General features: G+C 38.0%; 1 protein-coding gene across 3 annotated transcripts in view; it reads right to left on the bottom strand.

The window, feature by feature from the left end:
* Positions 1-13,757, bottom strand: part of LOC126065850 (uncharacterized) — a 52,554-nt gene that overhangs the window by 19,790 nt on the left and 19,007 nt on the right. For 2 of the 3 annotated variants that reach the window (XM_049866405.1, XM_049866406.1), the window contains exon 2: positions 6,511-6,791. The exons of the other annotated variant lie outside the window; for it this stretch is intronic. In XM_049866405.1, the coding sequence (XP_049722362.1) occupies positions 6,511-6,735 (225 nt within the window). In that variant the 5' untranslated portion in view covers positions 6,736-6,791. The remainder of the gene's footprint in view (positions 1-6,510; positions 6,792-13,757) is intronic. 3 annotated transcript variants of the gene reach the window in all.

Raw genomic sequence — 13,757 nt, 5'->3', positions numbered from 1 at the left:
GTGACAAATACAAAAATTGTAATTATTCTTTTACTATGTAGAAAATATATGAATTGGTATCTTAGGGATACTTTGCTTATAAGAAAAAGGAACTTACTCAAGCTTTCTTTAGATAAAGCCATACAGAGTTATCTTACGAAATCAAGATGTCGCAAGGGATCAGAGCCAGGAACTAGAAATCTGTCAGGAACCAAAAAAGATGCAGTCTCTCTTCCCCTCGCCATGGACTCTTAGCTTAGCTCTGCTTCTCTCTGCAGGAGAGCTCTCTTTTTTTTGCAGACCACCTCTCCCCCCATGATCTCTCAAATGGGTACCTGATGCTGTATGACCTCTTGGGGCCAGCACCTGATGGTAACTGACTCAGTCTGTCTGTGCCTAAATACTAAATTCTCAGGAGATTCTGAGTCAGTCAGGTTGAGCCAAGTGGCCATGGATGGTCTAAATGTCTGTGGGCAAAAGAGACGATGTAAGTGAAAGGTTCTCTGCTAAGATAGTGCAGAGGTAGAAAGGAAATGAATGATTAGAATTCTACATGTCCACTAAAATGGGTCGTTCATTCATTTTACTAACATTGAGCCACCATTAGCCAGACTGTGTTGGAGATTCAAGGATGTATAATATTTTTTAATAGGTCAGACTTCAGAAAAGCAAGACAGACATTTAAAGAAATTCTTTAGAGAGGATAAAAGACAAGAAGTATGAATAAAGTCTTTGAGTATCATAAAGGAGGTGATGACTAATTCATAGGGGGGATAACGGTAGAACAATCTTGAAGAATGAGTATTAAAACTCATGAAGCACAATCATCAGGCAAAATATGGGTTGATGCTATTACATACAAATTTAGAACATACCTTCAGTGAAGGACACTGTGGATAAAGTTAACACGAATGACAGGCCCAAGAGAATATTTTTTTTCCAATATCTAAAACTGACAAAAATCTAATGCAAATCAGTAAGAGAAATGATGAGTGATCCAATAGAAAATGTGCAAACGTTATGAACAGGCAATTACCAGAGGAGGAAACCAAAGGCAACGAGCATTTGAGGAGATGCTAAAACTCATCCATAATCACTTTACAACAGTTAGACCACCAAGATCAGCAAGGAGGATAGTCCCAAGTGTGGGCAGGCCTGTTTGGTAAGGACTACTCATGCTCTGTGGCAGGAGTGTCCACTGGGACATGAACTCTGGAGAGCACTCTAGCAGTATTTATCAAAGTATGTGCCAGAGGAGGGGATCAAGTGTGAGGGCCAGCTTGGAAGGGTTTTCTGTCATGAGCTTGGTTTTTATTCTAAAGACAATGGAGAACCTGTAGTGGTAAGCATAGTAGTGTCCACTTCAGAATAAAAATGCAGACAGTTAAGAGAAGATTCTAAGCAGGCCAGTGACATGGCCAAAATAAAACTCTGATGCCAGTGTGGAGCTTAAGAACAAAGTGGGAGGAAAAAATGGCAGCTTAGAGAATGAATTAAGGGGCATATACATACTAAAATGGAAGCCTGGTGGCACGGTGGTTAAGAGCATGGCAGTTAACCAAAAGCTCGGCAGTTTGAATCCACCAGTCGTTCCTTGGAAACCCTATGAGGCAGTTGTACTCTGTCCTCTAGGGTCACTATGAGTCGAAATTAACTCTATGGCAACTGGTTTGGGTTTGGTTTATATATAAAATGACGTTCAGTGAATAACACAGAATGAAAAATAATACTCAAATACTACCCACTGATCTGGAGGTGATTCCAACTGATGGTGACCCTGTGTGTTACAGAGTAGAACTGCTTCATAGGATTTTCTTAGCCATAAGCTTAATGGAAGCATATCACTAGGGCTTTCTTCCACGGAGCCCCTGGGTGGGTTCAAACTGCTAACCTTTAGGTTAGTAGTCGAGCATAAACCATTTGTACTACCCAGTGATCCTCTAAATATTAAGAGTGTACTTAAAAAAAAAAAGTAAAGATTTTAAGAACAGAACCGTTATCCTTCAATCCCGTCTGACAGGTGGTCTTGGTAGCCTTTAGTGGTTTCTGGTAGTTATTTTGTATATGACTATTATGGAAATTTAGACCTTAGTTATAGGATTATAGAAGATTTTTCACACTATATGTTATATTTTCTGTGGTTTCTACAATGAACACTTATCCCCATACTTTGTTTTTACAACAAACTCTGGATTTTTAATTTAGATTGAGTTAGGATTTTAGGTAGAGGTGCAATGGAATTGAAAACCTTTAAGCTGAAACTGGATCCCTGGTGGCACAGTGGTTAAGAGCTATGGCTGCTAACCAAAAAGTCAGCAGTTTGAATCCACCAACTACTTCTTGAAAAACATATGGGGCAGTTCTACGCTGTCCTATGAGGTCACTATGAGTTGGAATTGACTTGATGGCAGCAGGTTTTGGTTTTAAGCAGAAACTAGTTTCTCTTGAGAAATTAATTGGTTGGTCCAGCTGATAGATGATGTCGCTGCTGCCCCAACCAGTGAGCAAAGCACCTGTCGCCCTGAGGACTGTAGGAAAGTTATGGCCCAGCTACTGGCAGATTCTATGCAGTAATTTAACCTACAGAATACTTGTGATTTTAAAGGCATAAAACTCACCAGTCCAATGGAGTAGAGAGTTAATAAGTACTTGTTAGCTTCTGTTTCGTATGTGCAGAGATTTAATTTCCTCTGCTCTTAGAAATTGTTCATTTTGGCTTCTGTAACCTGAATATTAATTAGCATCTTTTTCTCTTTCCTGTACATCTCCCCATCTAAGGGACAGTGCCAACACTGAGAACACACAAGGTCCTATTTCTTATTTACTTCTAGTTTTCTAACTTTGCTTTCTCCCTCTGCCTCTCTCCCTCCCTCCCTCCTTTGGTCTAAGCCTCTTGTCTTTCCTTTTGTACCCTGTGTTCCAGACTTAATGGCTCGTTTTCTCATTAGTCAATGAGAAGGCTACATGGAAGCCCGACCCAATCTAGACAAATGGACTCTATGGGTTGAATGTCTTTGTTATCTTCTACAAATGGACTTCATAAAGTAGGTTAGGTTGGAGGGTTTATGCTTATTTGGCAGTAATGTATTCTGAAGCCAGGTAAATATTATGATATTTGCTAGGATGTTAAAAAATTAATGCTTAGTCTTTATTTTATTGGAAAGATGACCCAACTATTAGAAATAATATTCAGTTTTACTCGGATTATGATATGTGCCATTTTCTGCCAGGCCTAATTTCCTTACTGGTCTTAACTTAGGCACCTTTAAGAAATTGTTTCATGCTTTTTGGTCATTATGATACACTTTAAGATATTAAAGAAATAAATAGATAATAAATGTGTAATGTAGCTACACTCTACTTAATGCAATAGGTGAGCTCCTGAAAAGTAAATAAAATTAAGACTAGAAAAAATAGAATTTTTCATGACTATAGAATCTCTGTGAAGGAATTCTATTATGAAGTATTTAACCATAAGGTGGAATTAAGGAGGCACCATTAGGAAGTAGGGAAATAATGGAATTTGGGATAATAAGAGCTAGGTTTCAGTCTTGATTCTGCAAAATATGAACTATATTATATCAAAACACTGTTAGCCATAGTTATATCTGTAAAACAGGAATTATTTCACAATGTTACTGTACTTTGCAAAGTCTAGAGTACTACACAGGTGTGAGCTGTTACCATGATTATGTACCAAAACCAACCCTGTTGCTATTGAGTTGATTCTGACTCCTAGTGACCCTATAGGACAGAGTTGAACTGCCCCATAGCATTTCCAAAGAGCGGCTGGTGGGATGGAACTGCCGACCTTTTGGTTGGCAGCCATAGCTCACCATAGCTCTTAACCACTGTGCCACGAGGGCTCCTGATTATCTACAGAGCCCTTTAATACATGTGTTCTCATGTGATCCTCCAGCAACCTGTGGCCGAAGAACAGCAGGTTTTATTATATGCTTAGATAAGAAACTGAGGTCCAAAAAATTTAGTGATTGATCCAGTGCAATATCACCAAGGGTGGTAGGGGCAAAACTGGAATCTACGTTTTCTGACTCCTAAATCAGTACAAAGGAGTCCCGGCGACACAAGGGTGAAGCACTTGGCTGTTAACTGGAAGGCTGGTGGTTTGAACCTACCCGGTGGCTCTGTGGGACAAAGACCTGTAATTTGCTCCAGTAAAGATTATAGCCTAGAAAACCCTATGGGCAGTTCTACTCTATTACATGGGATCGCTCTGAGTTGAAATTGACTCAAAAGCACCTAACAACAACAAGAAGTCAGTGTATTTTCTACTATACCATACTACCCAGATTTTGAGAGTGGAGACAAGGAAGGTGGAGGGAAAAGCACTTGAATACTTCTACAGTAATATGCTTTTCCTGTCTCTGTAGGAAGTGGAAAGGTATTGGGAAACAGTCTTAGCTGAAATTCTTGCTCCACAGGAATTAGGAGCTGTGTGAGCTTGTACATAATACTTAACCTCACTGAGTCTCCATTTACTAAACTAGGAAATAAAGGTAATTTTATCAAATTTGTAGGGTGGCCAAGGTTAAATAAAGTGATGTATATATTATACATGATACATAAGAAGCATTCATTACAGAAAATATTAGTAGCCAAATTCAGGGCAACATATATGTGGGTGAAAAGATATAAAATTTATCTAAAATGGCTTGGGGAAGGCCAATAGTTTTGCCTGCCCTCATTCCTTTAGGGACTATTTTGGGGACCAGGAGAAGCCTTCTCAGATTCCATGAATTCCTTCTACTCCAGTCATTTTCGCCATCAAAATTGCCTGCAATTCAAAACATTCTTCCCACTTTCTCCTGAGAAGCAACAATGAAATTATTTCTTAATTACTAAGGGAAATGAAACAGATTTTCAGTCTCAGGTGGCAGACTGAGCACATTAATTTATAAATTCTCTATTAAAATAATAAATATTTTTTAAAAGTTCAACAATAAAGAGACTAGGAAAGAGTGTTACTAACAAACAAAAGAGTTCAACAGTTTTTTTTATAATGAAAAATATATAGAAGGGCAGTAGTGACTGACGAAGTAGACCCTGTTGTTTGTTGCCTCTGAGTTGATTTTGACTCATGGCCACCCCATGTGACCTTTCGGAAGCAGATCAACAGGGCTGTCTTCCAAGGCACTGCTGGATGGATTCAAACTGTCAACTTCTTGGCTAGCAGTTAAGTGTTTAACCATTTGCGCTACCCAGGGACCCAAAGTAGACTTCACACACACACACACACAAAAACCCATTGCTGTAGAGTCCATTCCAACTGATAGTGACCCTATAGGAAAGAGCAGATCTGCCCCACAGGCTTTCCAAGGCTAACAACAACATCAACAACAATCTTTACAGAAGCATACTGTCACATTTTCCTATCTCAAAGCCGCTGGAATGTTCAAACCACCGACCTTTTCGTTGACAGCCAAGCGCTTAACCATTGTGCCACCAGGGCTCTGTAAGTAGACCCCAGAAAGTCTAAGTTATTAATTGAGACTGTAACTGGGGAGTTGGGGATAAGAACTGATGTATCCAGTACAAAAAAAACCCCAAACCCAGTGCCGTCAAGTCAATTCCATCTCATAGTGACCCTAGAGCCTAGAAAGTCTCCAGACTTTCATGGCAGGTATGAAGTGGGGCTGAAAGTTGGGGGATTTATTGGTGATCTCTATATGAAAATCAATCCCTCCCCATACTTCTCAGCCTCTTCCCTGTGCAGAGTGTCTTGTAGCCAGGTCTTTAAAAAGCCCCAAGCAAATAAAAAACAGCCTTTCTAAAGAAATCAAAAGAACTCTCCAGGGAGAACTCGAGTGGTATTTTGCTCTAAGGAAAGGTTTCCTCTTTCTAGCATTCTGTAGCATGTTGTCCCACCCAGCCTGTCTGCCCAGCCTAAAGCAAATCTGCCAGGTGAACACTCCTACTTCCACACCTAGCACTCCCAGTCGGCCTTTGAATTCCTCATGTTAAAACATAAACAGACACCCAAAGATCACCAGACACAGGAGGAAAGCCTGCAATGTGGAAGAGAAAGACCAAGTAAACTGTTTCCGGAAGAGATAGGACTAACTCATGAAGAAACCAATCAAGCTGGATATTTATAGGAACTTTTTTTTTTTTTTAAATAGACAATGTCCGTGATGAGATGAGTTTCCAAAAAGAAGTCCCAGCGTGGATATATAAGATTTCTAGAAAAACATCTATATAAATCCATCAATTTTGCTCTGAGTTGGTCTCCACCCCACCCCCAGCACATATGCACCCACATACATCCATTCTCAAGTCTTATCGTTAAAACCACCCAGTCTTGGGTCTTGAACTTCCTTTTTTGTGGCTGACTCAATAGGTTTCAGCACAACAGTGTTTCTGTAGTTTTTAATTTTCTTTGAGGAATACACAAAAATTTGCCATATTTGATTTTAATAAAGTCTCTTTGATTTGCAAAACTTTTTTTTTTTTTTTTGATGAATAGAAAAAGCAAGTCCTAACAAAACCACTGTGAAAATAAAAAGGAGGTACCTTTTGTCTTAATTGCAGGTGTTTTACCATCATTCTGTTTTTGACAACTTCTTCCTCTTGTTTCAGCAGACAGTTCCTTTGACGCATCAAAGCACGGTGCACATTTCTAAGGCTATCTGAAAGTGCATATCTTATTATCTCTGATTTAAATAATTCATTTTTCAAATCATATTCAGGATCCAGGCTGTCCATGTCCTTGCTCCTGATGTTGACATTGTAGTCCATTCTCAAATCCGGAAGAGCTAGGATTTAGTTCTGATAGTCTGAACTTTAAAAGAAGCCTGTAAAATATTTTTTCCATTAGATATACAGGCAATTTAACAAATGAACTGTATATTTTAATCTTTCCTGAATCCTTCAGAATCTTACTCCTTCAGTTTTTTTCATTCTCCCCATCCTATAGATAACCAATGTCTTGAAAGACTGGTCTTCATTTTCTGTCTCTACTTTCTTACTTTTCACCTCCTCCTCAATCTCCTGAAATCTGACTTCTTGTACCTTTCCTCAAAAAGCCCTGTCATGTTGGTAGGGTTCATGCTAAGTCTTCCCTGGTCATGCACCAGAGTTTGGGATATTCGTCACATCACATGGCAGGAATTGAAAAACAGGCTTTGTGATTCAATAGAAAAGTCCTGATCAAAAGGGAGAAAATATAGAACAGAATTTTAAATTCTCGTCGACTCTAGGCTTTCTGGAGCCATGGAGGGTGTGTGAACCCCTGAACCTATCGCCCTGAGATAGTCTTTGAACCTCGAACCAAAAATATCCACTGAAGTCTTACAACTAAACAATAGTTTAGCTTAAGCAGTAAAAAGGGTCTGCCTTGAGCATTATGCTCTTTTAAGAACTATCTGTATGGGATCAAATTGAGAATAGTAACTCAAAAGATTAGATGAGAACCTTAGGGGGCAATGAGTTTATGTTAATGAGGGAGGAACAACTCAGAAAAGGAGAATAAAAATGATTGCACAACTTGAAGAATACAATCAATGTTACTAAGTTTACATGTAGCAGCTGTTGAATTGGTGTATGTTTTGCTGTGTATATTCTCAAGAACAACAAGATAAACAAAATTTAAAAGAAAAAAGCTTAAAAAAACTGACAACAAAACAAAGCAAAAACCAGGCTTTACTGGGAAGACACACATAGGTCAAGAGTGATTAAGAGATGATGAGGCAGGGGTCTCTGATCCTTCCATCATCCCTAGAGAGGTACAGTGCAGTCTGTGTTCCAAGTGAGGGACCCTCCCTCCATGGATCTCTCTTTTGAGGGCAAGTGAGGGAAAACAGCCTTGTCACTGGAGAAATTGGGTATCTGCTATTTAAGGAGTTGTCTGGGAACCCCAGATACCCAGCCTGTGGGGATTTTGTGGTTCATGAAATATAATTCTCCTTGCTGTGGGAAGGAAACTACAAGTCCCATTGGAAGCTGAGCTTGGGTGCAGGGTCTCTAGCTAGATGAAGCTCACCCTCTACTCCCATTCCCAGTCTCCATCTCTCCCTCCTCTCCTTCCCTGCCCTTATCTCAGCTGATGTGTTGTCCAGACAACCCAGAATGAATTCTCTTGGTCACTTTCAAACAGAGCTTCCAACCAGTCCTTCTCGGTTCAGTCATAGCTGAGATAGCAAAATTGGAACAGAACTGAATTTTTTAAATTTGGGTGAACCAGAACAGGAAAAATTATGGGTAGAAGTTTTATCTCCCTAGGAAACAAGGGCAGCATATGCAGTACATAGCAACCAAATCTCTTGCCATTCCTATTTTCAGCAGAGGCAAAAATAACCCACCCGTGCCCCACTCAAAGATGGTGGCCGACTGCCGCTTGGAATGTGTCACCCTCCACAGTCCTGCCAATAACCCAGTCTCATGCACCAGGCTCCTGACAAGGCTCACTGCGCCTCTACCGATTCTCTCATTCCAGAGCTTCAGTCTGCAATTTTTCCCGTTCTGGTTTGCCCGAGTTTTAGAAATTTGGGTTTGTTCTAGTTTCACTTCATTGGCCATGACTGAACTGGTTTGAAGCCCTGCTTTCAAATAATTTGGTTCATTTTCCCACAAGCCCCTACTACTCCCTGAAACCATTGTAGCTAGAAGTATAAGCGAACTCGTTAGTAGCCGAATCAGTGGATACAGCTCTTTACCTCTTTATCAGCTTTATAGCATTTGACAGCATTAACTACTCCCTTTTACTGAAACTCGAATTTCTCTTGGCTTTTCCAGTATTACTCTCTTGATTCTCCTCCAACTGGTCCAACCTTCCAGCTCTTTCACTAGCTGTTTTTATGCATCTCAATACGGCAGTTGTAGAAAGTTAATAACGTTTAAACGGACCAACAACAACAACAAAAAACCCTTAAGACTTTTTACATTTTATATAGTATTTAGTACTATGGAGAAATACATGAAGAAATAACTACAAGAGTTGAATATGCTTTCCTCCAGGATATTAGGAAGCAGCAGCAAGGAGCAGTATTGTTTTTTGCAAAAGTTATACTACACTGTTTAATTTTTTAAACTAAGTATAACTTATTTCTTTGAGGAAAATTAAAAACAGGATTTAAAAACTTCAGTAGATGAGTTGGAAGATAAAGTCAAAGCAATCTTTAAATGTACTGATATATGCAGATATTGCCAAAATTTACTAAGAGATAAAAATCACAAAGGGAAACAGTGGTTAGTATGTTCCTATGTGATATAACACATATACGTATAAAATATCTCTGAAAATATGTAAAATGAATTCATAGACATGGTTGACTCTGGGAAGGGAAACTGTGTGGGCGGAGGACTGAGATATGACTAAAATTTTTCATGGAATACTTTTTTTTATCTTTTGAGTTTCATATTATCTATCTTGTTGTTTTTTTTTTTTTTAACCTTATTTAAAATAAGAATCCTAATCGTCCAAATCTGGTTTAAAATAGTGTTTGGCAAGCAGCTCTTGAAAGCAGTTTCTCCCAATCTTTCATTAAAATATCTATAATGACAAAAGTTCATACCACCACCAAAAACTAAGACTGATGGACAACAGAAAATAAGATTCTGGGACAACTAATTCCTAATTATAAATCAAATGAAACTACATTGAAAACACCTACCCAGTTTTTATTTTGGTCTCTTATTTATTGACCAATATGAGTTTCGCTGAACAGAACTTGTAATTTCCACCCAGTAACAAGATTAAAAAAAAAAAAATTAAGTTTAAGACATTAAAAAAAGGCTTATATCAAGACATAATCTAGCAAAACTTTGAATTAAAAGAAGATTTCCTTCTTTAGAATATTAATATGGCAAAGTACATTGATATAGCTTTTTGAATGTTGAAATAGTCTTTGTTCCTGGTTGTAATGTATTATATATTTTTATGTATTTCTGGACTTAATTTATTACTATTTTTTGAGGATTTTGTGTCTATGTTCGTGATGGATTTTGTAGGGTGTTTTTTTTTTGGTATCAGAGTAATGTTGGTTTCATAAGAAATGAGTTGAAAAATATTCTATTTTCTGGAACATATTCTGTAGAATTAGTGTTATTTCCTCTTGAAGTATCTAATAAAACTTGCCAATGAAACAGTTTGGGTCTGGCGTCTTCTTCGTGGGAAGTTTTTTTTTTTTTTTTTTTAACTACAAAATCAATTTATTTAATAGGTATAAGACTTTCAGATTATCTTTCTTTTCTGGAGTGAGTTTTTGTCTTTGTCTTTCAAGGAATTACATTTTTTTTTTCTAAATTGTTGAATATGTAGGTGCACAAAATTATTCATACCCATTGCCATCGAGTTGCTTCTGACTCATAGTGACCCTAGAGGACAGAGTAGAACTGCCCCATACGGATTCGAAGGAGTGGCTGTTGGATTCGCGCTAAGGAGTGGCTGGTGGATTCCAGCTGCGGATCTTTTGGTTAGCAGCCAAACAATTAACTACTGCACCACCAGGGCTCCAAAATTGATCACGTTGTTGTTGTTGTTGTTAGGTACTGTCGAGTCAGTTCTAACTCATAGCGACCCTGTGTACCACAGAATGAAACACTGCCTGGTTCTTCGCCATGCTCAGAATCATCGTTGTTACTCTTGAGCGCATTGCTGCAGCTACTGTGTCACTCCATCTCGTTGAGGGTCTTCCTCTTTTCCACTGACCCTGTACTTGCTTCTAAGGAGCATTCTGGTTGTACTTCTTCCACGACAGATTTGTTAGTGTTTTTTGGCAGTCCATGGTATATTCAACATTCTTTGACAATACCACAATTCAAAGGCATCAATTCTTCTTTGGTTTTCCTTATTCACTGTCCAGGTTTCGCATGCATATGACACGATGGAGAATACCATGGCTTGGGTCAGGTGCACCTTAGTCTTCAAGGTGACATCTTTGCTTTTCAATACTTTAAGAGGTCTTCTGCAGCAGATTTGCCCAATGCAATGTGTCTTTTGATTTCTTGACTGCTGCTTCCATGGGTGTTGATTGTGGACACAAGTAAAATGAAATCCTTGACAGCTTCAAACTTTTCTCCATTTTTTTTGATGCTCCTTATTGGTCCAGTTGTGAGGATTTTTGTTTTCTTTATGTTGAGGTGTAATCCATACTGAAGACTGTGGTCTTTGATCCTCATCAGTAAGTGCTTCAAGTCCTCTTCACTTTCAGTAAGCAAGGTTGTGTCAGCTGCATAATGCAGGTTGTTAATGAGCCTTCCTCCAATCCTGATGCTCCATTCTTCTTCATAGAATTCAGCTTCTCAGCTTCTTTGCTCAGCATACAGATTGCTGAAAGGTTACAACCCTGACACATGCCTTTCCTGACTTTAAACCACAGAGTATCCCCTTGTTCTGTCCAAACAATTGCCTCTTGATCTATGTACAGTTTCCTCATGAGCACAATTAAGAGTTCTGGAATTCCCATTCTTCACAGTGTTATCCATGATTTGTTATGATCCACACAGTCAAATGCCCTTGCATAGTCAGTAAAGCACAGGTAAATATTCTTCTGGTATTCTCTGCTTTCAGCCAGGATCCATCTGACATCAGCAATGATATCCCTGGTCCCACGTCCTCTTCTGAATCCGGCCTGAATTCCTGGCAGTTCCCTGTCGATATACTGCTGCAGCCACTTTTGAATGATCTTCAGCAAAATTTTACTTGTGTGTGATATTAATGATATCGTTCAATAGTTTCCACAGTTGGTTGAATCACCTTTTTTGGGGATAGGTGTAAAGATGGATCTCTTCCAATCGGTTGGCCAGGTAGCTGTCTACCAAATTTCTTGGCATAGACAAGTGAATACTTCCAGCACTGCATCCGTTTGGTGAAACACCCACATGTGTCTGTCAGTTCATCGTACTGTGGGAGCTTGCTTGTTGCTGTGACGCTGGAAGCTATGCCACTGGTATTCAGATACCAGCAGGGTCACCCATGGTGGACAAGTTTCAGCTGAACTTCCAGACTAAGACAGACTAGGAAGAAGGACCCGGCAGTCTACTTCTGAAAAGAATTACCCAGTGAAAACCTTATGAATAGCAATGGAACAAAATTGTTCATAGTATTCCCTTATTACCCTTTTGATGTCTGTAGGTTCTGTAGTGATATTGATAATTTGTGAAGGCTCTCTCTTTTTCTCGGTTTGTCTGGCTAGAAGTTTTTCAAATTTTTAAAATCTTATCAAAGAATCAGCTTTTTGTTTCATTGTCTCTGCTGTTTTTGTTTTCAATTTCATTGATTTTTGCTTTTACATTTATTATTTTCCTTCCTTCTGCTTGCTTTAGGTTTAATTTACTCTTCCTTTTCTGGTTACATTAGGTGGGAAGATTAGGTTATTAACATAAAACCTTTCTTTTTTTCTAATATCCAGTTGATTTCTGACTCATAGTGACCCATAGGGTTTCCAAGGTTGTAAATCTCTCCGGAAGCAGACTGCCACATCTTTTTCCTGCAGAGCTGCTGGTGGTTTTGAACCACAGACCTTTCTGTTATCAGTCAAACATCTTAACCATTGCTGCACCAGGGCTCCTAATAAACATATAGTGCTATAAATTTTCCTCTAAGCACTGCTTTAACTGCATTCTACAAATTTTGATATATTGAGTTTTTCTTTTCATTTACTTCAAAATACTGTCTAATTATGCTTTAGACTTTTTCTTTTATCCATGTGTTATATATATGTTGTTCAATATTTTGATATTTTTCAATTGTCTTCCTATTACTGACTTTTGTCTTACTTTGTTATAGTCAAGGAACCTATTTTTATGATATGAATTTTTGAAGGTTTATTTTATGGCCCAGGATATGGCATATATTGATGAGATAATAAATTTTCTTGTTGTTAAAGTAAATTGGGTCATTACTTGCAGGCAAAAGCATCCCAGCCAATACACCATTTCACTCTTTGATTAAAAGCAAGAAACAAGATAATGAAAGTAGTTCCAAATAGACCAGTTGTAACAGTAAATATACATGCTTTAATCTCTTTATTATATTCTTTCTTATAAATCAAAGATTTTCTAGTTGAGTAAAAGGATCAACCTACATTTCATTTATAAGAGGCAGCTTAAAACAATGCGACAAAAAAGTTTTAAGATAAAGGACGGGCAAACATATCTGGGTATTAAAAACAAAAAATACATGAACAAATTAAAATACATTATTATACAAAATAGAATCCAGAAATATTTGATAGGACTTGGAATATATGCCAGTCATAAATCTTTATGTGTTGAATAGTAGAGTATCAAAAGGTAAAAGACAAGAACTGAGGAACTCTCAATAAGAGTGTAAGAGTTTAACAAACCTCTTTAGATATTTCAACAGATCAAATAGACAAGAAATTTTAAGGATATAGAACAAGGCAAACTTTTTCTGTAAAAGGCCAGATAGTAAATATTGTAGGCCTCATGGACCACATATGGTCTCTGTCACATATTCTTTTTTTTTTTTTTTACAGCCCTTAAAAAACTGTATTTTATAGCTCGTAGGCTATAAAATAACAAGGAACAGGCTGGATGTGTCTCATGGGCCATAGTTTGCCAACCCCTAAAATGGAAGATTCAAATAATGTATTTAATAAAGCAATATAAAAAAAAATTTTTTTTTTTAATTTAAAAAGTATAAATCAAACTATGTACTTTATACATTTTTTTCTTTGATTTTGCAACAAAAGCTCTTTTGGTTGCAAGTTTTGGAATCATCTCGAATTAGCTTAAACTGTAAAGTAGTCATTATTAGGAGACACAAAGTTATCTCTCAGAACCCCTAACTCAGCTTG

Source organism: Elephas maximus, chromosome 22 (assembly GCF_024166365.1).
Source record: "Elephas maximus indicus isolate mEleMax1 chromosome 22, mEleMax1 primary haplotype, whole genome shotgun sequence".
Taxonomy (NCBI): Eukaryota; Metazoa; Chordata; class Mammalia; order Proboscidea; family Elephantidae; genus Elephas; species Elephas maximus.
The sequence above is the reverse complement of the archived record's forward strand: the minus strand, read 5'-3'. Positions and strand labels throughout refer to the sequence as shown.